Genomic DNA, 24,259 nt, shown 5'->3' on the forward strand with positions numbered 1-24,259 from the left:
AGACGGGAATAATGGGCTGGTTGAGACGTTACTCGCCTTATTCAACACCGGACAAAGCCTGCGGTTGAAGCAGGACTTGACTATATCAACAGGGACTGGAATCCGTATGGGATCATCGCGATGGCACTTCTATAGACGGATTTGGATCTATAGGAAGAGTCCGGGCTGGATTATAGGTATTGGAGCGACGCCTCTCGAACTTGGACTGAGGCCAATAACGGATGGATCAAAGACATGGCTGCCTTTGATCCCTATTTAAACGTCTAGGCATAGGTAGATATTTGAACTGAATGTAAACAAAAAAGAAGTCATGAATACTGGTGCGAAATGATTTGAAGCAACTTGATGAAACTTCGGCGTCCGTCACTTGATAATTGGCACCCTTCCGGTAGACAAGGTATAAAAGAAGCCAGCAGCCCCACTTCACTCTTGACCGAATTCTCACCACAGACTCATCTTACTTACACCATTACCTCGACCTCACTCAAGTCTGCCAACACAGATGAAACCTCAATAACAATACCAAAATAATCCATAAGACATACGACACCAATTAATTCAACCGTATCATCAAAATCCTCATCATATGTGCGCGCACACGCGGCGGCAGCAACCATGAGCCAGCCGACCACCAGCCGCAAGAGGTCCGCCTCAGCCATGTCAATGAGCGACGGCAACGAGTACAGATACCAATCCCAGCTCCCCAGCGACTCCATCAACCCGCTCAGCCATACCCCTTCCATCCTCCGCCAGCTGAATCTCGCCGGCCTCGCAGAGACGGACGAGCTGCCCTCGACAACGCAGCACAGATTTCCGCACCGCCACTGGCAAGACCCCGATGCGCCGCCGGCCCGGCTGGGACGGTCCGCCGCGTCAAAAGCACTCGAGACGAGCGAGGTAGAAGAAGAAGAAGAAGAGAGAAACGACGACGACGATGACAATCTAGAAGACGAAGAAGGCAAAAGGCGCCGCCGGAAGAAAAAAGACGGCGGTGGCATCCCAAAAGCAAAATACGCCTCTGAAAAATCTCCCTTCCGTCCCCTCGTCCGTGCAATCTACAACTTCCTCGACACCGGCGACATCTCCAACGCCAAACGCGCGTTCGGAATCCTCGCGCGCTCCACCGTCCACGGGAAACCCGTCGACGTCCGGCGAAACAACTACTGGGCCCTCGGCGCCGAGATCCTCATGCGCGAGGGCGGCAGCGCCCGCGCCACGGCGGCAGACGACGAGGCGTACCCGTTCGCCAACGCACCCGTCGTGCGCGAGTACTTTCGGGATCTGATCCAGCGGTTTCCGTATAACTTTAAGCACCGCCGCGCAGTGTGTGCCGTGGACTTTTGGCCTGCGTTGTTGAGTTATGAGGTGTTTCAGGTGCATGCGCAGCATGCGGCCTCGTTGAGGCGGATGAATCGCGAGGCGGAGGATTGGGAAGATGAGTCGTGGCAGGAGCCTTCTTCGCTGCTTGGCGGCGGCGGCAATGACAGCATGATGGACGGCACGGGTTACCATGCCCGGCCTGGGCAGGTCTACGGACGGGACATGCGGCTGCGGCAGGCGAGGGACCAGATCCGGCTCAAGACGCTCGACCTGCTGCGCGAGGTGGCGGGCCGCATGAACGACCTTCTCGAGGACCGGCCGTTTTCGCACAGCGCCGAGCTGTGGCGGGTACGCGGGATGGTGTCGCTGTATATCGGCGACCTGCTCATCCCGGCGTACACGCATGACGACGACGACGAAGGGGCCCAGCAGATGGCGGAGGCGAGGGTGCGGCGCGAGGCGGAGAGGAATAATGCGCGGAGCAGCTTTCAGAAGATGGTGGAGCACGGCGGGAAACTTGATGCTTTGATTCAGAGGCTGATGGCGCCCGTTGAGGAGGACGAGGGGCCTGTGTTGCCCGTCTTTTCGTCACTTGCGTTCAGAGAGTATCGTACAGCTAGCTAGAAGCGCTGGCCGATATTATTCTGATCCGAAAAAACCAAGATAGTCGAGAGTATCAAAGATTGGTACGATTCGAGGGACTACTCTAAAGGTACCCGGCATTGCCCTTCACCGCCCCCTCCCTGCCGATTCACTCACGCATCCTTCTTGGGTACCCATCTCTGGAAGACCAGAGCAAAGTTGGAGCTACCCACGACGACGCACCATTCACCTCCAGGACTCCAAGCGACCTGTCTGCCCACGAACGTCGATGCGCCGCAATTCTCAATCTTGTGGGGCTTCAGAGGAACCTGAGGATTGCCGACGGTAAACTTGCCATCCCACGTCTGCAGCGTCTCCTGGTTGTACTGGGCCCTCAGCTCGGGAATCTGCTCGAGCTCCGTCCGGTGAGCCTTGTCGGCCGCTTTCTTCTCTCGGACCGTCGGCGCCGCCTTGCCGTTCGTGTTGGCCCGATGGGTGATGGCTGGCAGCCAACTGGGTTTCGGAATGGCCTCCTCCCCGCCCCTCCTAGGTTTCTTGACGGCATTGATGTAATCGTGGAAGCCTGTAATCTGCTCAAAGTCCCAAAAGTAGATTTTACCGTTGGCGTTGCAGAAGGCCAGGATGGGGTGCTGGTCAGGAACGAAGTGCAGCTTGAACCGCATGAAGAACTGCGGGCCGCAACCGAGCGTCTGGAACTCGATGAGCCGCGTGTAGGGAGCTGGACATTCTGCCGACACGCCCGGGCTAAAGGCAGAACGGGTAAGATTGGCCGGGTTGATGGTAGTTGGAGCCATGGATTGTGGAGGGGGCGGATCTTGGGAGGAGAAGCCTTCAATCTTCCACAAGACAATCACATCGTCGTGGCAGGCTCGAGAAAGGATGTAGTCGCCATAGAAGGATACACTGAGAGACGTTAGTAGCGTGTAATATGCAGCTTTTCAAGCAACGACTGACCAATCTACGAGACTGCTGTGAACCTCTGATGTTGAAAAGTGAGGATAGTGAACCTCCACTGGGCGTTCGGTGTGCTCAGTTGGAAGGTCTGGCACGGTCCACTGTTTATTCGGTCTGTTAACAATGAAACTTGGGCGTGACACCATGGGGATATTGCCTACGAGGTTGATTATTTGATCATGGCCAGCGGAAAGAATGTATCGGCCCGTGTCGTGCCACGCCTATGAAAGAATCAGCATCAGGGTTGCGTCCGGGGAGCGGCAATCGAGCTAAACCTACCAATGTCAGCAAGTTCCAGTAATGACCTTCGCCTCCAAGAATGCATAAGCAGGGCTGCTTCTCGTGTTTGGGATCTAGGCTCCATATCCGGACTGTCGTATCATCGGAACACGAGGCAATAATTAGGGGGTCTATGGGAGACGTGACCACGTCACAAACATCCTGAGGGTTCATCAATAAGAGCCTCAAATATGTGATATCCTCCCGACATGACTCACCCCGCCGTGGCCTACGAGACACTAAGTGAGATGTGAGAAAAACTCCTGCGGGACTACTTGGGCTTGTCTCGACTCACATTGACGAGCTTCTGCTCAATGATGTCGTAAACTTTGATCTTGGCGTCTTCGCCGCCGTAGCACAATAGCGGTCTGCCGGTCTCCGCGTCTCTTGTCCAAGTGCAGGAGTAATTTCTTGCCTCAGTCTTTATTCGAGTCAGTGGCCGAGGCTGCTGTGGGTAATTTGGCTACTGGGGAGAACGCACATCATCATCCCGAATTATGCTAATAATCTCGCATGGATTCGAGTCATCGGCAGCTGCCGTGAGGCGGCAGACTATTATCTGAGAAAGAGGTTAGGACGCAAAGATAACTCCCTCAGTAACCCGTAAGCGCAACGTACATGTTTCTTGCTGACGGCGGCGAAGACAGGTCTCGCGTCCAATGGCTGATAGGGGCAGAATTTGACATCAAAGAACTCTGAGAGGAGATTAGCCAAGGTTGAAGGAAGTGCTTCGAGTTGATGTTGGGGCGGGGCTTACCAGGCACTGGGTCATCCTGGGCGAGGAATCTGGTGTCATCCTATGGTCCATGTCAGAAGGCTATGTTGAACGTGAAAAAGATGGAATTCCAAAGGTAGGTATTGCAGCCGGGCAACTCTCATGGCAATTCATAGATGCACAGGTAGTAGAGAACAGGTAGGCATAGACTAAGAGCAATAAGGGGTCCTCGGCCCCAGTTTGACTAGCTCAGAGGAAGGGGGAGCAAGTACCTCGAGATGAACCGAGACTCTCAGTCTCGGAAAGTCATACGGAGTTGGTGTTGAGGTGGGGGCCATGACAAAATTGAGTGTCAATAGAGGTAGGATCGTAGGACGCGTCAAAAGCGACCCCGGTCTGAGGTTCAAAGAAAGCCAACCAACTCGTTTATGCGGCAGTGCTCTTGCGAATAGTCTCGTCCGTAAAAGTGCAACTGTGAACGGGGATATGAGACAAGGAGGGAGCCGGCAAGACGCGTCGAAATGCAGTTGATACGGCTTTGTGTGTACGGGCGTGTGCTTTGTGCAAGGACTCGTGTTAGTGTAGCTGATCCCGTCCCTGGGCCTCAACTTCCCGTCAAGTCGGAGTGGATGCGTTACGGGTAAGGAAGGCGAGGTAGGGTAATGTAAGTAGAGAGAATTGAGAAAGAGCCAGGCAACGCCGCAACGCTATGCAGCGGAAGTGGTAGATGGCAACAGAGAGAACTAAGAGTAGCGCGTGTGGTGAACTACACAGTGGTAGGCAATGCAAGGTACCTTACCTTACCTTACTCCGTACGGAGTACCTCAGGTATTAAACCTGGTAATGGAATGAAATGAGTCGGTGGGGCGTGCGGTTTCTCACTTGTTCTCGCCGAATGTGGACGTGAAAAGAGGAAACTTTGGAAATGCAACACCTCACGCAATCACGCACTCGTCAATTAGGAACTTTCCGCTTTGGTGGGCCATGGTTGACGGGCCCGGGACCTCGAAGAGTCAAGGCCGGCGGGGGTCACTCATCTACCTTACTGACAACTACAGTGCCCGAATCAGTGGAGGAAGGGGCCGGTTGGGGTCGAAACGCCTGTAACGGTGCGCTAGCCCTTAAACAGCACGGGCGAGCATCAGCAATGGAACGTGGAACCGTTCCCAACTCCATCACGGCCACCTCTTGGATTCAAGCGGTAGTGCTCGCCAGATTATCTCTTGAACTTCGTCTCTTCATCCAGAGCGAGAGAGTCCTCAGTGTCTTAGTGGGCATAACTTTGTTGAAGCTGGGACAACTACCTCATTGGGACGCTGGCGTATCCCCCCATCCACTAAGATACTAAGCAACCTTGTAGTATCGGTCATGCGTTTATTCAATTTCTCGGGGTATCAAGATATATTGTGCAGTCAGTGACTCGGTCCAGAGAATGGAGCCTAAGACAAGAAACTACAAGATACGTCAGTTCAATGTATGGACCAAGGTATGGAAGGTGGCACACGAGTGATGCCATGAGGCTTTTACTATTCGATAGCGTAGGTGCCATGAGCTTTGGAACTAAGGTATCCGTACCTTGGCTGGAAAGAGCAATAGCACCGGTTAGTTACGTTACGTTGGGTGCTTACACAGTAAGTAGTAGGGCACGAGGCGCGAGAAAACATTCAGAGAACTACCTTGCCAGGTTCAAAGAGACCTGTGATTTCCACTTTGGGCTTAAGGACAGGGAAGCAGGCGGCATCATTGAGACGCCGTCAAATGACAGGCCTTCCAAACCACAATACCTCCGTTATTTTGCGGCTTGCCATGTTTTGTTAGCAGACTCGGAAGCAATATGACACTCTGGGACGGAGATGGCTTCCTGAGGAGGGTGATTAGGAGGTGATTGATCGAGACAATGTCAAGCCTTTCTCGACATCGAAGGTCCAAAAGGAGCAACGGGATGTTGAGGAAAGATAGAGTGGGCCAGGGCTATTAGATCGGTCGATGACAAAGAGACGGGCCGCTCTTGTACCGGTTTGAAGTTCGAGTACCTGGAGTGAGGTGCAAAGTCTGGCAAACATACTTGTCTTACTGAGGCAACGGCACCTTGATGGAGGTATCCAACATAAAGTGAGTTCTCACCTGATACCTGAACAGGCTGTACCTACCTAAGGAACCCTGCCTTACCACCTTACCTACTTTACCTCGCCTTGCCTTAGGGTCCTCCTTTCCCCGGGGTGTGTGTCCTGCACGGTTCGTCCTCCGGGCCAATTCGATGTCAAATTGGTGCAGGGAAAGAGCGGATCTCCAGGGATAGTGGAGACTGGTGTGGCTGCACCGGCTCTTTTCCTGGCCCGCGGACACTACTACTCTACTACTCTGCCTTAGCACCTTACTACCTTCATCACCTCACAGACCAAGCTATCTTCAAACGTCGACAGCGGAATGGTTTCGCATAGAATCTGTACGAGTTTGAGACCTCTTGAGCTGACGCCAGACGGTCGATGCCGCGAGACATCAAGCCAGCGCTTAACATCACCCAGCATCAGAAAAGGGAACGCCCTGTGTTAGTCATGAGGTAACCCGGCGCGAAAAAGGCGTAGAAGCTGGCTGCTGCGGCAGCGTGTGGTATCCAAGTCTTTTGTGTTACTTGGAAACTCCTCTGACGATCCTCTCATCACAGGTTGATTCTCCGCGAAGATACTGTTCCTAGGTTCTATCTCTGCATCTCGTAATCATTGCGCACATAATAGCAGCACGACTTCACCACAGGCACAAATGAAAGCAATGGTTCCTCAATCGCATTCGCGAGACAAACAGGCACAGGGATTGGGGATACGTCAGCCAGCATCCAGGGATATGAGAAATGACCGCGGGTCGCCATCTTCAAAGGCCCTTGTCGCTTGCAAATTCCCATACCGCCCAATCGTCGAGTCTCGATGCCAACCATCCATCACCGCATTTCGATATCGAGCTTGCATCGCGATACCCTTCGCACCTCCAGAAATCCCATTATGCTCCGGCCTGTAGATATCACACGTCTAGTGCCTAGTGTACGGATACCTCCTTGTCTGTGAACCCCCCCTACAGTCGTGTCATGGCAGTTGGGGATCCGCAAACTTTTAATAAACCTGTCCCGTCGTGGGTCTTCGTCCGTGGGCCATGCTGGGTACGCCGCTGTGATGTCTCTCATGTCTGTCGCACAAACCATCCGCCGTCGACGACCTGGCACCGCGTTCTCGGCATCCTGTCTATATGCGGTTCACGTCACGAACGGACGTTGGGGGACCCTGCGAGATTCAAAGAGGCAGTCCACTTCTTCATCCGGTGAAGAAGAGGGGAACAAAATAAGTCTTGGGGCAAACAAGATGAAAGAGTCAGTCGACATATACATTGCATATACTTCCGAGAGGTACCTACCTACGCATTAGATGTCGGCAGCTAATTTCAAAATACTCCGCACAACTAGCGCGTACGGCTCGAGGGTTCAACGGTCAACAGCTTACCTTGACAATCAGTGGTCTTCAAATAAACTACTCCTCATCTGGCTCGAGCACGGCCAACACTGTCCGTCTTGCTTTCAAGTGTCTGTCAGAGTTACGTACGTCTAGCGCAAGGATGATTGTCTTGTTGACGATCTTGTCTGTTGAGAAATTCAGGGGCTTAGGCAAGCGGATATATCCGTACGTGACGACTGACGACACGAACCCTCTACATACGACTGGCAAGGCCTGTGTACGAATATACCCTCGGGTTTTCCGACGAGGAGGAAGTCGTGATAATTATGAGCAAGGACAGTCTGAAGACATGGGCCGGACAAGTTGTGGCTCTTGCACTCGTTCAGGGACCCTAGCAGTCGATCCCAACTGGTGAACCAGGTTCTGATGTCTTCACAGCTGTCAACTGAAGTCAGACATCAAGCTATGCCTAGCAGAGCATAGCGCCCACTCTGCCCGGACACTCAACCCACACGGACGCCATTTTAGCCTTTTGCACTCCCGTTGACACGGATGACGGGCGGCCTGACGAGGAGACAGCAAGCATCAGTGACGAGAGCTTGGGGAAAGAAACGGGCTCTGCTGCCCTGCAATCTCCATCGGCTGTCAGTTCGAATTGGGATAAAGGGCCGCGTTCTCGCAAGCTCTTCCCAAACGAGACAAGAACTGTCCGATCCCCCCTGCGAGATCCCCAGACCCCATGTCTGCTCTCGGTATCATGGACATGGGCATGGCAAAAGAAGTGGACAGCTCGACGCAGAAGCTCGCAGCTCGTTCGTCAACATGAGCTTGCTGTTGGTTTTGGATTTTCAAAATCGAATGATTGATGACGGAGGATTTTCTCTCATCTACGGCAGCTTGTTCTCGAATGCGTGCAATTCCGCGAGGCGAAAGGCTATGCATCAACCCGCAGCATCGCCAATGCCCGGTGAAAATGTCGGGACTGACGCGGTTCGAGGTTGATCTTGTTCGGATTTCGGCTCGAACACCAACCGTCCAAGATCCTGACTATCAAAGTACGGATATATGGCGCCAATTTTAACAACCAGCCCGACCCTCACTGCGCGAACCTATGCACACGCAGGTATCAGCGGCTATTGTCTATCATCCATGTTCACTATTCGACAGCTCGACATATCCAGATAGCGGTTATCCCATTGGCAGCTGTTGATAGACAGCCTGAGCAAATCTATCCGGATCCGTAGATGTCGATGCTCAATGCCGGGTGTTGTATCCGGACCATGTGGACAAGGATCTCTTGTTCCAGCTCTACAGTGTTTCCCAACGGTTTGTCTCAGCAATATCCAACCACCATTTGAATGGCACAAGTGAGTCTGTCTACAACGCGGCGTGGACGCTCGTCTCGGGTAGCTGGCAACTTGGCACGTTGTGCGGCAACGATGCCTGACCTTGTACGATGTTTTGTAGGTTGGTTAGCCGCTCCTCTAGGGACCAGGGTCAAGACTGGAGGCTGGAGCTCAGTATTGGAGGCACATCAGTCCCTCCGACGTCCCGGCCAGGCACCCGGCAGAGTGTGTAACATTTAATCAATGTTCATCGGGTCAGCGGTTGAGTATGGCCGGGTCTCTCCGAGCGGAGGACCATGGGACTAGTATCCCGGTTCGAGCGTTTACCGCTGCCTCATTTCATTTTGTCCTCCCCTTCCCTGAGAGAGCAGGCGTAGGAGGCTGGGCTATGATCATCGTTTGTATTATTTGTTGACACAGTATTGTTATGACCGTGGGCGGCTCGACAATCCAAACGCGGGCCAGGGAGGAGGATAAAAAAGAAAGAATAAAAAATGCGCCGGATATGAAAAAAAAAAAACAAGCATAGTTGCATTTTATTTTGCCCCGCTGTCAACGTCAATTGAATAAGCCCCCTTCCCCTCAATAACAAGCGTTGCAATCTCGGGGGCCTTCATCAGGAAGTGGCTGTATGGATATTCGTACGGATACAGAGTCAACTTGCAGACGATCGCCGATTCCTCAGAGAGCAGCACACGGATATCACACGCTACCTGTATCGTTGTCGAGGGATTGATGGACTCTATTCGTATAGCACAGGTGGGAACGAGACAGAGCAGTGCGGCACCGCGGGTAGTACGGACGTAGGTCAGCTAGCCGAACCGTTACTAGCTAAGTAGTCTTATTCCCTTATTTCCCATGGAGGTATGGATTGGCGAATTATATGGAGGACATAGCTCCAGCTGGGCTGCGTATGAGTTTGGAGAGAAAGCCACCCTCGACCCCCTGCCCCTGTCGTAACGCCCTTTTTATGAATATCCGTACGGATACACTACCTTGGTACGCAGTACTCTGTACGGAGTAGTGCAACTGCATCTGTCGCGTCGTGTTATCCAGAGAGTCTGTCACTCTGCGCAGGTAGGCACTAAGCATTCGTTCGTACTTTAGTCTTGAGGAACGGTGATACCCTGAAAGCATGGCCCTGGCGCGAGAGATGATCATGACCCAGGCAAGCCGCAAAGCATCCACCAGGATGGATGATGGATGATGGATGGCTATGGAGTCTGGCACGTCTGGGCGTGTTCTGTCGGTTGAAGCTGCCCCTGTGTATCCGTACCCGTACTCCGTAGCGGAGACCGGAGAGATACCTCGTCCAAGGTGTCCATCGGTCCTCTTTCAGTCTTGACTATCAAGTCTCATCTGTGTGTCCATATCCAGGTTCATACGATACTCTGTAGCGCGCGAGCATGCCTTACGCACCCGCATTTGCTCAGCAGGCGGGGGTACTCCGTACGAAGTATTAGCACTGGCAGACGAGAGACGACGGTCGAAAAGTCGACAGCCGTGTCCATGACCCTTGTGGTATCCATACACAGTAGTAGTAGAAGTCGAGGTGGACGGGTGGTATCCGTACTTCACAGTCACACCTGGTGCTGGCGTGCTGCAAGAAGATGGAGGGGGGTCTGGGCCCCGGGACCCTGTCTTGCTCAGCTGGGCCCTGTCAGTTCTCCTCACCAATCTTGCCCTATCCGCATCCGTTTTTGCGAAGCCGCTGGCTGACTGGGAAGAGAGGCGAGGGGCTCTCTGGCTGCCAATTCAGCTGCGTGGTGCGGTGCCGTGCGGTGCCGTCACAGAGCAGAGAGCAAAGCGAAGCAAAGCAAAGTAGAGGAGAAGCTCAGCGCAGAGCTGGACATTCCCCCCCTCCACTGCCGTCCCCCCCCCCTCCACCGCCGCCGCCGCAGCCTCTCTCAAATCACATTTGCCAAACCACTTGCTAGACGAGCTGTCATAAAAAGATGCTCGCCTCCTCCGCCATTCGCAACACATGGCACTCCTCCAAATCTCCTCCTTCTTCTTTTTCTCTCGGTCTCCTCTCCCTCAGCCATTACTACACTATTAGGTGTTTGTTCTCGCTGTGATTCTGGACCCAAACAAACTTGAACCAACGGCATCCCGCAATCAAATCAACCCGTCGTTTTCGCCACTAGCAGCTCGGCTCGTCCCAACTTATCTACATTTACCTTGCCTGCTTGCCTTAGTCTACCTCCCTACAAAGTACGCCTACGCAAGCTACCTACGGCTACGGTACGAATAATACCTAGGTTGCATATCCTCGCCTACCCTCGACGTATTTCTTCGAGATTTCGGCCAACCTTCGTTCAACGTCCGAGTGCATCCACTACGTCAGGTTATCTGTGTCTGCATGTACCTCAAACTCAGACTACCTTAACCTCAAGGGAACCGCAACGTTTACAACCCCCGCCAACGCCAAAGGAAAAACCACCACCACCAACACCACCACAAAACGGTCTTGTTCTGACCGGCTTGCGCCCTCTCCGCACTATCCATCAGCTTGGATATCCGACTACACCTCGACCTTCAGCCCCCGTTTCTCCTTCTGCAGCAAACCGCATCGAGCTCGCAACTGTCACTTGAACACCTCCAATCCGCCTTTTCTCACTGTGCATACCTGCTTGTGTACGACGCGACGCAATACCGTCCATACTCTGCACTCCCGCTACCCTGTGCCAGTCACATAAGTCGGATCCACCACTTTCACTGCCACGGCCACTCGATCGGTATAGCCCGTGAGAGTGAAACTGACAGCCTTCGCTTGCGAGGTGACAGCGCAATCTGTGTCCCACGCCCAGCAATCTCCGCATACTACAATCAACAGCATTTTGAGAAAACAACCACTGTGCTCAGTCCCGACTGGTCTCCCAGACGTATAACAGCTGCCGCTCAAGATAAGTCGAGCTTCTATTTGGCGCGGCCACCTGATACGACGCCTTGTGGTATTGAGGATCCACCAAGCTCTCCGCGGCTTTCAAGCATTCTCTTAAAGCCTACCCGCCATACTTCGCAGCCGATCAAGACTCCGGACGACGTGTGAGGAGACGGACGTAATTGCGATTCAATCGGACATATATCCCAGACCTTGTTTCAGCCACGAGCCAACTGTTTGCCATGGAGCAAACGTTCATGACCATTCATTCCACGGACCCCAGCGCTGCCATTTTATTCGTGTCCGACTCAGTCTACGACATACTGGGTTATACCCCTCAGGAAGTGCAGGGAAAATCATGCTTTGACTTCTTCCACCCCGACGAGGTACCCTTCGCTCGCTCTATCCATAGTCGCGGCGTCTTGCTGGACAAGGCAGCCGTGCTTCACTATGCTCGCATCATGGCACGCGATGGCCAATGGGTGAGCTGCGAATGCTGCTTCACTGTCGTTCACGATGTCTTGGTTGCCTGTACCAGTATTTATCGACGGGACGAAAAGAGTCACAGTAAGCGAGGACTCTGAGCATCACATTCAATTCATCTCATGCTAATGTCGCGACAGGACGAGCCGTTGATGCACCTCAGATCCGTCGATTGTTCTCGAGCTCCCCTCGGGATCCTCGTTACCACATGCTGGAGCATCTCTCACCCAAATTCAGAATGCCCCCCGTGGAACGCGAGCCCCGCGCAGCTCTCATCCTCAACAGATTCACACGCACCTTGACCGTCATGTTCGCGACCAATGCAGTCTCCTCGATTCTCGGCGTCAGGCCCGACCAGATCAAAGACAAGAGCTTCTATGAGTGCATACAGGAGAATTGCCTGCCGGATGCCATCCGTTGTTTGGAAAGTGCAAAGGCCAATGACTCGATTGCCTATCTAAGGTTCTGGTACAGAGATCCGCGTCGGCCTGAGGACTTTGACGATGAGGAGGAAGACGAAGAGCACAACAGCGGAAATTCTAGTGACTCTGACGGCGGGGGTGTCCAACTCGATGGTCGCATGGACATTGACGAGGATGACGGTCCCGCGATCAAACAAGAAGACCAAGGTCGCCCGGATATGTCAAATCACAGCTCTGCAAACCAAACAACGACCACGAACGCCTCTGGCTCGAGCAACCAAACACAGAACACTGCAGCTACCAGCGCCCCTTCAGTCGACGGATCGGCGGCCCAGGCATCGACGCCCGCGGAACCCATGCGTAACCGTCGACGGGAACCGCCTCAGGCTTTTGAGCTCGAAGCTGTCGTGTCATGCACCTCCGACGGTCTTGTCGTTGTCATTCGCAGAGCGCGCCCACCAATTCCGGCACCTCACCCACCGTTGGTCGTCCCAACCTACACCAACGGTCTCTTTGCGGCGCCTTGGGGTCACCATCCCATCCGGCCTCAAGTTCCGCAGGAATCGCTCTACAATTTCAGACCTCCTCTCATGCCTCAGTATATGCCTTTGCAAGACAACGTCATGGCTGCTGGGGGTCCACCTGTGGACCATCTCATGAGCTCCATCAGAGATGTTGCCGTTTTCGCATGGGCATTGGTGGGAATCAATGGCAATCTTTCGACATACACGCGAGGAATGCCACGCGGCGAGTCTATACCCGACGGGGGTCTGCCTATTTGGGATCCCAATGCAGCGAGTGCTTCTTTACATGGGCCGGAAAATCAGGCGGTTCATCGATGGACCCAGTACGACAAGGAAAAGACCTTTGGCCCGCCCTCATCGGCTTACCGACAGTCGTACAACCAAGGCATACCATCCGGATATAGCCATGTACCTCAGATGGGCAGCTACATCTACTCTCAGCCACCGCCGCCCACATGGCCCGGTCTACAGCCCGCCTACACGTCGGCGTTTGACACTTACTCGAGGAACAACAATCATCGAGAACAGCATCATCAGCATCACCAACCCCAGCTTCATTACGACTACCAGGCCCCTCGTCAGCAGCATCAACCACAGCCACAAGGTTTTGGTAACGATCAACGAGGAGCGCCGGAGAATCGGCCTTGGGGTGAAATACCCCCTCCGTACAACGGTCAAGTTCAAACCAATGGTCGTTCCAATGGGCATGGTGGCGGACATCCGAACGGACAGCCCAATGGCCAGCCCAACGGGCAGTCTAATGGGCAGGCTAACGGTCAGTCCAATGGACATTCCAACGGCAACGGACATGCCGATGGAAACTCCGGCAATGGTCCAAACGGATCGGCCGGACCAAATGATCCATCTCATGGCTACCGTTACCCATGGCAGTAGTTGGAACACTCGAATATGGGAGAGGGTAGTATGAGGCTGACCATCTCAGGAACTCAGGAGCGCCTTGGCGGACTCCATGCAAACAGAATGCGATCAAAAATTTTAAGGAAGGAAAGTAGGTAGAGGCTCTATCAATCCTCGAAGAAGTCGGTAGTGGTCGGTGACGACAAGGAAACAAAAGATTGCGGTGGTTTCCCCCTCTGGCAAAGAGGACATTGAAAAGGGGGTTGTGTGTGTACCAGGCATCGGCGTTCCGCGTTTTACTAGAAACGGACGGTAAAAATGAAAAGATACCCCGCGAGGAGCTCGCAAAGGAGGAGAAGCAGTTTTGTATATAGACGAGTTGGCAGCAGGGTCGCTTGCTGATGTGGAGTTTTTGGTATATTTATTCAAACTAGGTAATTCAGGGCAAAGCTATCCATCTTACTTACATTCGGATCCCATAGCGCGTGATCATGCGTGTGTATCTAGTTAATCACGATGTTGAATCTTCATGTGCACCTGTTCCAAGAGCTTCAACGGACCAGCTCCGTCACGGACAGGACGGGAATCCACATTGAAATCCGGGCCTGGGCCGCGGGAGGGTACAGCACGGAGTGGGGTCAGCACGTTACGCAGACGGGCCATCCCTGGGCCAGTTAGCGATGGCGTGGCATCAAGTGGATCGGGGATGCGGATCTCTTTTTTTCCGATTCAAGGGAGCTTGGACCACCCAATGCTTTCGCCCTGGAGGAAACCGTGGAGTCTTTGCCCAGGAGTCGCAAGCTGCTACGTACGTCAATTAGACCAGAAAGTCCCCCATCCCGTCCCGCGAACTTGAAGGTTGCAAAGCGATTTGCAGTTGAACCATAACGATTCCCCACGACCACATTTCGGATATACTTTCCCTATTGTCCGATACGAAAGGACGAAAGCAGCGACAAGTAGTGTTGTTTGTTGAACAATACGAGTTCCCGTTTCAGCCATGGCATCTACGAGCAAACGAGACGACTATGCCAACCCTCCCTTGCCTGACGACGACTTGATTGACCCTGATGATGGTAAGCTTTCTAAAGAGAACATACGGCATGGCTGGGCGATGGAAAGCTAACACTCCAATCTGCGATGTAGCTGATCTAGATGACTTCGACGACCCCCTCGGCAATACATCCTCACGCCAGCCACTGACAGGCAACATCGGCTCGAGCTCCTCCTCCTCGCGTCCGCTCAACGAGAATGCCTGGACGTCACGCATACCGGGTGAAGACCGCGCCGCGCCGCAAAACACAATCGACGAGTCCGTGTGGGACACGCTCCGCCGCGACCTCCTCGCCGTCTGGGCCAAGATGCGGGAGGTGCTATACCCCAAGTACCTGCTGGGCGGCACCATGTTCGACGCCGACGGCCTGCGGGGCGCTTACGCCAACATCCGCGGCGCCGGCATCTCGGGCGCGCGCGAGGAGCTTACGGGCCTGGCGAGCCGCTTCATGGACTCGGAGGCGCTGCTGTCGCAGAATAACATGACGCCCGGCCTGCGGGACTGGGATCTGTGGGGCCCGCTTATCTTCTGTCTGCTTTTGAGTCTCTTGCTCAGCTTCAATGCGAGGGCGGACCAGAAAGATGTCGTGTTCAGCGGTGTGTTTGCCATGATTTGGATTGGGGAGGCTGTGGTGACGTTGCAGATTAAGCTGTTGGGAGGAAGCATGTGAGTTTTTCCCCCCTTTGCGCGGTCTCTGCGGCCAAGAACCGTACGTGTATCAGCGAAATACTAACAGACCGCCGTAGCTCTTTTGCGCAAAGCGTCTGCATCATAGGATACACGCTCTTCCCCTTGGTGATTGCGGCACTGCTCTCTGCCTTTGGTATCCCGACCGTTGTCCGGGTGCCTGTGTATCTCGTCCTCGTCGCATGGTCTCTGGCGGCAGGCGTCAGCATTCTGGGCGGCAGCGGTGTGGTCAAGAACCGTGTCGGCATCGCCGTGTACCCCCTATTCGTCTTCTACCTCGGCCTGGGCTGCCTCTGCTTCATCAGCTGAGCTGCGACGACGAGGTCGCGAGTCGTAGCGGGAGAACGAGGTGTCTGGGCAGGTTGAGAGATGTACTGTATACGTGGCCTTGGCTGAGGACCTAAGGCGCACACTGTATTCTAGATATCCATGTTGTGCTACTCATCCTCGGGATGATGGCGGGCCAATGAATGAGAAATGGGCGTTTGATTTTCTGCTGTTAGTTTGGGCTGTCTAGGGACGTGAGTGTCCCGTCTAGCGATGACCCTGCGTGTGCGCCGCCGTACCCGACTTGTCCTTTGCCAAATGTATCTGGGAGGAGAAGTGGTTTCCCAACAGAACATGTCGTGTAGTGGGAATGGTTGTAGGTAAATCGGTCATTTCGACTACCATCTAGTTGTAAGACAACCCAGGTCAAGAACCAAGGCAAGGACGAACAATTTCTAGCTGCAAGCGGCGTCGGTAGTTGCCGCTAGAATGTCACCTGCGTTGCCCTTTTTGGACAGCCACACCACGGCAGGGCCATTCATCTGACACCTCAGACGAGCGGCCCTGAAGGACATCGGAGGCGGGGAACCCCACCGTAGGAACGGTACGGTACAGTGTACCTTGCCTTATATCCCGTCACAAGAGAACCTGACCTTTTGAGTCTAAAATACCCCTCACTTCCAGTCACGGTTTATCCAATTCAAGGCCAGATCCTCGTCGTATTGAATAGCTAGCCCCCTTGGAACATTGCGGGAGGGTGGTGATATAAATGAGGCTATGAAAACGAATGAATAAAGCAGAAAGCAAGACTGGACAAAGATGCAGAGGTAGCGAGTTTCTCTCGGAGTATGGCATACCTAAGGTAGGAAGTTCTAGGCCATCTCAAAGGCAAAGGGCGCTAATGCATGCCGCCATGGGCCCAATGGAATTCAACTTTTCGGTTGGCACCGTGGACGAGCTGAAGGTGAGGTGCCCAGGCTTTTCACTCTCGTCTGGCCCGCCGGGCAGCCGTGACCCGTCGTCTTATCCGAGCCCGGAGCGCGCCGAATTGATTGGATCGATTAACTCTGGCGGGAGTCGGTCCCGTCCAATTATTTCCCATCTCAGCGAGCAACGCCAAATCTCTCTGCGAAAGACGAGCCTGCTGTCACCGCATCCCGCTCTTTGTACCGCGCCTACCTTGACTTAGTGGGTGTGTACTGCCCGTACTACGGAGTATACCTACCACCGTACCGCACTGCAGCAACATCGTAGCACCGCCACTACCTGGACAGTGGACTACCTTCCTTGCTAGACATTTCTCAACCACAACCTTAACCCCCCAAACGCCAGTCGCGCGACACCACCGCCCCCAGAACCCAGAAACGCGGGCCTCGGTGTTCTTACCCTGTCGACAACCAGGTTTACTATTGCTCTTGTCGTAGAGAACGACTCTTGGTCTATTGCACAGCAACTGCGACTTTTTTTGTTCTTTTTATTATTCTTGCCTTTTTTTGGGCTTCTCGTCCGCGCGGCAAAATCCAGTTCCCAGCAATTTCCCACGCTACTGAACTACACCGATTTTGCTCCATCGCTAGCAAAAGTCGGGCACAGAGAAACCTCTGCACCACCACCCGACGACGAACGACGTACACGACGCAGAAACCGCTTCAACACAGGAACGCAACCAAAAAACCACCATGGCCGACGATCCCCAGCCGGGCAGTCCCAAGTCGGACCCAATCGAAGCAAAGGAGGACGCCGAGACCGCCGCTGCCCGCAAAGAGCTGAAGCACACGGCCATCTCAGAGAAGTCCTCCGCGGCGGAAGGAGCCACTGCCGACACGACGCCTTCGGGGTCGCAAAACGAGGACCACAAGGACCACGTCTCGTCGCCCAAGAAGAAGCGGGCGCACGATCAGCTGGACGAGGACAAGGACGCCGACGAGGCCGACGTCAAGAGTGTCGCCTCAAGCGACTCGGCCAAGGACAGGGCTTTGCGGCTGGAGCCGGAGAAGAAGAGACATAGGGACGAGGTTGCCGGCTCTGGTGACGCTGCGGCCGATTCCACTGTAGGCTTTGATCTTGACGCATGTGGTTTTGCCGTGCATACTGACGCTGTTCCCTTCTATAGGCGCCACCGACTACCGATACCAAGACGACAGAGAAAGCCGCAACAGAAGCTACATCACAGGATTCTACAAAGGACGAGAAGAAGGGAACGTCGAGCTCTGCGTTTGCCAGCTCTGGCTTCGCTAAATTGGCGGCATCAAGTGCGTCCCCCTTCGGCTCGCTAGGAAGTGCGACCAAGGGAAGTGTCTTTGGTGGAGCGAAGGCTGGCGCATCACCCTTTGGCGGTTTATCTCCATCCAAGCCTGATGCCGCCCCGGCTCCTACACCTACCCTGAGCTTCGGCGGTGCCGGCTCGGCCTCGTCGCCTTTCGCCAGCGTTAAGCCCGCTGGCGCAAACGGCGGGTTTGGCTCAGCGTTTGGCAGTGCCTTTGGCGGCGGTCTAGGCGGCAAACCACTTTCGAGCTTCGCCAAGACGGGCGAGTCTTCCTTTAAGACCGAAAAAGCCGCCAAGCCGTTCGGAGCTCCTGACAGCGACGCGGAAGACGACAACGAAGACGAGACTGAAGGCGATGCCGATGGAGCCTCAGAGTCTGGCGACAAGGACGAAAAGGAAGAGTCTGACAAGGAAGAAACCAAGGCTGGGGACGACAAGAAACGTACCAAGCTGCAGAAGAGTAAGCAGGCGTTTTCTATTCCGGGACGCACAAAGTCATACTAACCTCTTGTAGTTACTGTCGACGACGGCGAGGCTGGTGAAGCTACCATAGTCCAGGTCAGAGCCAAGATATTCTACTTGGAAAAGGAGGTTGGCTGGAAGGAACGCGGATCTGGTATGCTTAAGATCAACGTTCCCGAGGCTTGTGTCCAGTTCGACGAAGGTGGCTTGCCGATACCTGGCTCCTTTGATGCATCAGCTCTGGAAGACTTGGAAGATCCCGAGGCTGGCGAGAGCAGAGGCAGCAAGGTGCCTCGTCTCATCATGAGGCAGGATCAGACTCACAGGATACTACTGAACACGGTTATCCTGCCGGCGATGCAATTCCAGGAAAAGGCGACGTTGAAGAGCGTCGGCGTCATGTTCACCGCCTTTGAAGGCGCGGAGGCTAAGCCAGTGAGCGTTCATGTACGAGTATGTGTTTCCCAACACCACCAAACTGTGAAGCGACTTGATTTGCTAACTCATCACGTCCAGCTGAGCGCTGCTAGTGCAAAGTCATTCCTGAACGAGGTTGGAATGGTGCAGCGAGAGCTCTTGAGCAACTGAGTGATCCATACCGGTATTTCTCAAGTGATTTTGAGATAGCCGGCGGCGTTAATGGTCGCTTAAATATACCTGTTCAACGAACAAGGGGCGAATACGCATCACTATAAAGGGAGAGCCGGCGTGAGCATCTCCGGAGACCGCCTGGAGACCGTAGGCTACCTGAGAGAGCGGACAAGAAGAAGGGCATGCACACAATTGATGGGACGGCAGAGATTTGTTTAGGAGTCCAGTTTGAACTAGGCGGATATCTCAGGCCCTTATCCATGATACCAGGAAATCAGGTATCCTTCGATACATTAGATATTACACTCAGTGCATTGTAACATGGACACAATTCGACTGAAGATTGAATATTCGTTCAAGTCGTCGGGACTTGGACCGTGTCTGTATAGGAGCTTCTGAACGACTGAAGTTAGAGTGTCGAGAAGGTAGTAATGTAGGTGGCGCACGTGACCTGGTGTGGATTACGTGACGCAGACGACTTCTTTGATCTAAGAGGCAGTGACGTCGCGCGTCCGAATGCCAAATACGCTCTATCATTCTTCACCATCCGTATGTCCAAGAGCTTTTCTCATAGGGTTTCCAAGCCAGTCGATTTCTCTTGTCGACTTCTAAACCCCAATTCTTCGCTCCCGCATTCGAGAGATGGCGGCCTGCTAAGGGTCACTGGTTCAAGCGACCATGTCAAGCGCTGCTCCAGGCGAGCCCCAGGCGATAGTACGGAAGCCCAGGGGTAAGAGGAAGCGACAAGAAGATGAGAATGATACCTCTACGCAAGAGAGTCAGAATGGTGTCGATTCTGTAGAGGACGGTCCATCAAATACCGACGATGCAGCGTCCACTGACACCCAGAAAAAGACCAAGTCCAGGAAAAGGGCTGCGCCGAAGAAGGCCGGGTCGAAACGGAATAGCACGGAAAGCGTAGCCCCCGCCGAGGAGTGCAAGATTGAGTGGCCTCAACGATTCAAGGACTTGGAGAAGACCCATCGCGCGCTCAATCTCGTCTTCACGTTTTGTTGTACTCGCAAACACCTCGCCACCACGTTTGAGACGATCAAGTCCTCAGTGGAATCGCATACAAAAACGTCCTTGACAGTCGAGGATATAGCTTCTATCGCCGCCATACGCCCTGAGGGCGTCAACTTTGCCTATGTCGACGAGATTATGCTGCAGACCGAGGTCAGGGGCGCCGAACGCGACGTGGTGTTCAAGAAAGGGCGGGATTTCCTCTCTCAGGCGCCTGCCCCGGACGCCTCTGTCGGAGGCATCTCGGGTCTCGAGAAGCTGGATCACCACCCCGATGAGGCTGTCGAGGGGGGAAAGGAAGTGCTGTACTTTGAGTTTGTGGACGGCGATCTGAAACGACAGGTCAAGGACAGGAAAACGGGCGAGATTATCAAGCCGAATAGGAAGCTGAGGGAGGAGACTCTCAAGATGCCCGTCTACAGCCAGAAGCAGATGACTAACTTGATCGAGAGGCGGAATCAGAGGTTCAACGATGCCATTATTTATTTCCTCAACCAGTGCGTTGCTGATGGGCTTGATCCCGATCTGAGCCTGGCGACGGCAACGGAGGCTCATATTCCTGTGCCGTCTACCATAGAGGAGGAGGGGCCAAAAGATCTCGGAGCTTTGCCCGAGTCCATCCCGACGGAGCGGAAGAGTGTCCCGGAGATTGTACAGGAGCTGAAAGACTGCTCTTGGTACAGTGGCCAGATTGTGCCCGACGGACACCGCGTCTTCGAGCCGCAGGAGCCCGTCTACGGCGATCTCAACTTCCTCCTCAGCCAGGATCTCGTGAATGCGCTGTACAACGCAAAGGGCATCACGCAATTCTTTGCGCACCAGACCGAAGCCATCAACGGCCTGCTCGAAGGGCAGCACGTCGTCGTGGCCACGTCGACGAGCTCCGGCAAGTCTCTGATTTACCAGCTGCCAGTGATCCACGCCCTGGAAGAGAACCCGCACACGCGCGCCATGTACATTTTCCCGACGAAAGCCTTGGCGCAAGATCAGAAACGGAGTTTGAGGGAGCTCATGAGCTATATGCCGGGTATGGAAGAAGTGCTCGTGGAGACGTTTGATGGAGACACCCCGATGAAGGAGCGCAATGTGATTCGGGAAGAGGCGAGAATCATCTTTACGAATCCGGATATGTTGCACATAACCATTCTGCCGCAGGAGGAGAGGTGGAGGACGTTCCTGAAGAACCTCAAGTATGTCGTCGTCGATGAGCTGCACTACTACAATGGGCAGATGGGTTCCCACGTGGCGTTCATCATGAGGAGGCTACGAAGAATATGCGCTGCCGTTGGGAACCGCCACATTAAGTTCATCTCGTGTTCTGCGACGGTAGCCAACCCAAGGCAGCACTTTAAGACGATCTTTGGCATAGAAAATGTGCGGCTCGTCGACTTTGACGGCTCCCCGTCCGGTATGTTTCCTGCCTGGCCCCGTTTCCATATTTCCATGGACTAACTTCAGACAGGCCGCAAAGAATTTCTCTGCTGGAACACGCCGTACAAGGACCCCGGAGACCCGGCAAGCGGTCGAGGTGACGCCTTGTTCGAATGTGCACGCCTCTTCTGCCAGCTCATGCTCAGGGGCGTGCGCATTATTGCCTTTACCAGAGTCAGAGAGCAGTGCGAGAAGTTGGTCACCGCAGTGCAGCAGGAACTGGAATCTCTCGGGCGGCCAGAGTGCGTCAACAGAGTCATGGGTTATAGAGGCGGCTACACGGCGCAAGACCGACGGCGAATAGAGTCAGAGATGTTCGAAGGTAAACTCCTCGGCATCGTCGCGACCACCGCCTTGGAGCTTGGTATCGACATTGGCACATTGGACTGCGTGCTAACCTGGGGGTTTCCCTATACCATTGCCAACTTGCGTCAACAGAGCGGCCGCGCCGGACGAAGGAACAAGGACTCGCTGTCGGTGTTGGTGGGCGACTGTTTCCCGACTGACCAACATTACATGCAAAACCCGGACGAAATCTTTTCCAAGCCGAATTGTGAGTTGCAGGTCGATCTGGAGAATATGCTGGTGCGAGAGGGGCACATCCAATGTGCCGCGTATGAAATGCCCATTCGGCCGGTGGAGGATGCTCAGTACTTTGGTAAGGATTTGCCCATCATCTGTGAGGAGAGGCTGGTGAAGGATCCTTTGGGGTTTTATCACTGCCACGATCGGTTCCGCCCTATCCCTTCGAGGTTCGTCGCCATCCGTGATACCGAAGATGATCACTTTGCCATTATCGATATTACACACGGTAAGAATGAAGTCTTGGAGGAGCTTGAAGCCTCGAGGGCAACGTTTACGATATACGACGGCGCCATTTTTCTTCACCAAGGGAACAAGTACCTCGTCAGGGATTTCCAGCCCGAAAAGATGATGGCGAGGGTGGAACGCGTCAAGGTCGAATGGACCACGACGCAGCGAGACTTTACCGACATTGATCCAATCGAGACGGAAGCCATCCGCAAGATCTCCGGATCCATGTCCAGGGCCTTTTACGGCATAATCAAGATCCAGCAGAACGTGTACGGGTTCTTCAAGGTGGACAAGAAGAAGCGCGTGCTGGACGCCGTGCACGTCGATAACCCGCCCGTCATCCGCTACGGCAAGGGGATGTGGCTCGACATACCGAAGAAAGCGCTACAGATCCTCGTCGACCGGCGCTTGAACATTGCCGCGTCGATCCACGCGGCCGAGCACGCCATCCTCAGCCTGATGCCCAACTTTGTCATCAGCCTACCGGGCGACGTCCGCACAGAGTGTAAAATCGCGCTCAAAGAATTCGCCAAGAAGGATTCCCAGAGGAAGAGACCTGGCCGACTGACGTTTTACGACGCCAAGGGCGGCGCCAGCGGGTCGGGCATCAGCACAAAGGCGTTTGAGCACGTGGACCACCTGCTGCAGCAGGCCGTGAAGCGAGTCGAGGACTGTTACTGCGAGCACGGGTGCCGGGAGTGCGTCGCGTCGGATCAATGTAAGCAGGCGAACGAGGTGATGAGCAAGGCGGGGAGTCAGGTGATCTTGAAGACGTTGTTGAACTTGGAGATTGATGTTGATGCGTTGCCGATGGGGCCGGAAGAGTATTGTCCTGCGGGGATTGAGACTGTTGTTGTGGCGCAGACTGTGCCTGGTAAGGATGGGGAGAGGGTGAGGGTTGTTGAGGTGAAGGAGGAGGAGTTTGATGAGGGGGATACGATTTTGTTGGAGGAGGTTGAGGTTTGGGATGGGCGGGAGGAGAAGGATGAGGTACGGGAAGATGGAGAGGTGTGAGGTTGTGATTGTAGGAGTTCGTACTGGGATTACGATATAGCCTACCGATACCACTCAAGGAACTCGAACACTGAAGGAGCATGAACAGAGTTAGCTGTTGTCGACACATCACACTGTGGTGTCTGTCTACCTATGATTACCCGTCTAAAGACACGTCCTCATCAACTCGCCCTATTCTGTCAACTTCAGGGGTTGAGTAGCCGAATGCTAAAAGATAAAGACGCAGGGGTGGTTTGTTCGTGACTAAAACCAGAAAGCGGCTAAGGATCTCTTTCCTGGGTCCTCGTTTGTGACGTTGCACTCTTCGTATGACACGTCCTCTTGTTTCTTCACTTTGAGGTACTCGGCTATCTGGACAAGACGGAGTATATAAACGGCGTTTCTATGGCCATGGCAGACAGTCAACAAGTGAATTGAAGTTGATTCCCTTCCTGGGGAAATAACACACATGATACGCCGTCCCGGTGAAAATATCACTGATGGTGATGGGTGAGTGGTGGTCATAGCAATACATGATAAATACTGGAGTCGACCTCGTTTCCTGTTCTATTGGGTTCTTCATCTTTGCCACCCCCTATCCGCACTACATCGACATCATGGAAGATGGCGCACTATTGTGATTTTGATATTCAACTGAGAACCAGCGACCTACTGAAGCCAGATTAAAAGGCAGGATCGAGTGATTAACGTACCTACCCAAACCGCTCTGCCTGGCAAATTTCTGCTTCGAGTTCCGTCTAGAACATCATCAAAATACGACATCGGCACCTCTGCTTGAGTATCACAACTACCTTCCTAGTCCAAGACACCTGGGGTTTTCAAT

At 53.9% G+C, this 24,259-nt stretch overlaps 7 protein-coding genes across 7 annotated transcripts; 6 read left to right on the plus strand and 1 right to left on the minus strand.

Moving 5' to 3' along the window:
* Positions 1-347: 347 nt before the first annotated feature.
* BDP55DRAFT_202142 (uncharacterized protein) lies at positions 348-2,009 on the plus strand. The gene has a single exon (XM_060565946.1). The coding sequence runs from the start codon at positions 616-618 to the stop codon at positions 1,942-1,944; it is 1,329 nt and encodes a 442-aa protein (XP_060435414.1). The 5' UTR covers positions 348-615; the 3' UTR covers positions 1,945-2,009.
* A 66-nt stretch (positions 2,010-2,075) lies between these two features.
* Positions 2,076-4,209, minus strand: BDP55DRAFT_540638 (WD domain-containing protein; the record flags this gene model as incomplete). The annotated part of the gene is made up of 9 exons (XM_060568140.1): positions 2,076-2,826; positions 2,878-2,978; positions 3,039-3,098; positions 3,157-3,318; positions 3,375-3,395; positions 3,452-3,577; positions 3,775-3,851; positions 3,914-3,953; positions 4,144-4,209. 9 exons carry the CDS (start codon positions 4,207-4,209, stop codon positions 2,076-2,078), a joined length of 1,404 nt encoding a protein of 467 aa, XP_060435415.1.
* A 3,613-nt stretch (positions 4,210-7,822) lies between these two features.
* On the plus strand, positions 7,823-9,134 carry BDP55DRAFT_710392 (uncharacterized protein). The gene is made up of 4 exons (XM_060578152.1): positions 7,823-8,123; positions 8,556-8,678; positions 8,779-8,882; positions 9,078-9,134. The coding sequence occupies exons 1-4, from the start codon at positions 7,864-7,866 to the stop codon at positions 9,086-9,088; spliced, it is 498 nt and encodes a 165-aa protein (XP_060435416.1). The 5' UTR covers positions 7,823-7,863; the 3' UTR covers positions 9,089-9,134.
* Positions 9,135-11,783: 2,649 nt separating this feature from the next.
* BDP55DRAFT_723315 (uncharacterized protein) lies at positions 11,784-13,864 on the plus strand (the record flags this gene model as incomplete). The annotated part of the gene is made up of 2 exons (XM_060578727.1): positions 11,784-12,108; positions 12,165-13,864. 2 exons carry the CDS (start codon positions 11,784-11,786, stop codon positions 13,862-13,864), a joined length of 2,025 nt encoding a protein of 674 aa, XP_060435417.1.
* A 964-nt stretch (positions 13,865-14,828) lies between these two features.
* BDP55DRAFT_723316 (Yip1 domain-containing protein) lies at positions 14,829-15,878 on the plus strand (the record flags this gene model as incomplete). The annotated part of the gene is made up of 3 exons (XM_060578728.1): positions 14,829-14,904; positions 14,975-15,548; positions 15,629-15,878. 3 exons carry the CDS (start codon positions 14,829-14,831, stop codon positions 15,876-15,878), a joined length of 900 nt encoding a protein of 299 aa, XP_060435418.1.
* Positions 15,879-17,515: 1,637 nt separating this feature from the next.
* Positions 17,516-19,152, plus strand: BDP55DRAFT_626373 (uncharacterized protein; the record flags this gene model as incomplete). The annotated part of the gene is made up of 4 exons (XM_060571623.1): positions 17,516-17,887; positions 17,950-18,562; positions 18,617-19,017; positions 19,081-19,152. The coding sequence occupies 4 exons, from the start codon at positions 17,516-17,518 to the stop codon at positions 19,150-19,152; spliced, it is 1,458 nt and encodes a 485-aa protein (XP_060435419.1).
* Positions 19,153-19,833: 681 nt separating this feature from the next.
* On the plus strand, positions 19,834-23,436 carry BDP55DRAFT_541003 (DEAD/DEAH box helicase; the record flags this gene model as incomplete). The annotated part of the gene is made up of 2 exons (XM_060568174.1): positions 19,834-21,586; positions 21,641-23,436. The coding sequence occupies 2 exons, from the start codon at positions 19,834-19,836 to the stop codon at positions 23,434-23,436; spliced, it is 3,549 nt and encodes a 1,182-aa protein (XP_060435420.1).
* Between the last annotated feature and the right edge of the window lie 823 nt (positions 23,437-24,259).

This window comes from Colletotrichum godetiae (assembly GCF_030913485.1).
Source record: "Colletotrichum godetiae strain CBS 193.32 chromosome Unknown BDP55scaffold_3, whole genome shotgun sequence".
NCBI classification, from domain to species: Eukaryota; Fungi; Ascomycota; class Sordariomycetes; order Glomerellales; family Glomerellaceae; genus Colletotrichum; species Colletotrichum godetiae.

What these genes read in the sequence shown, in the direction of transcription:
- BDP55DRAFT_202142 (XM_060565946.1), top strand. Translation starts at nt 616, where the DNA reads ATGAGCCAGCCGACCACCAGCCGCAAGAGGTCCGCCTCAGCCATGTCA.
- BDP55DRAFT_710392 (XM_060578152.1), top strand. Translation starts at nt 7,864, where the DNA reads ATGACGGGCGGCCTGACGAGGAGACAGCAAGCATCAGTGACGAGAGCT. An exon ending in GACGCAGAAGCTCGCAGCTC is followed by an intron (nt 8,124 to 8,555) that starts GTTCGTCAACAT and finishes CCGGATCCGTAG; the next exon opens with ATGTCGATGCTCAATGCCGG. An exon ending in CCACCATTTGAATGGCACAA is followed by an intron (nt 8,679 to 8,778) that starts GTGAGTCTGTCT and finishes GATGTTTTGTAG; the next exon opens with GTTGGTTAGCCGCTCCTCTA.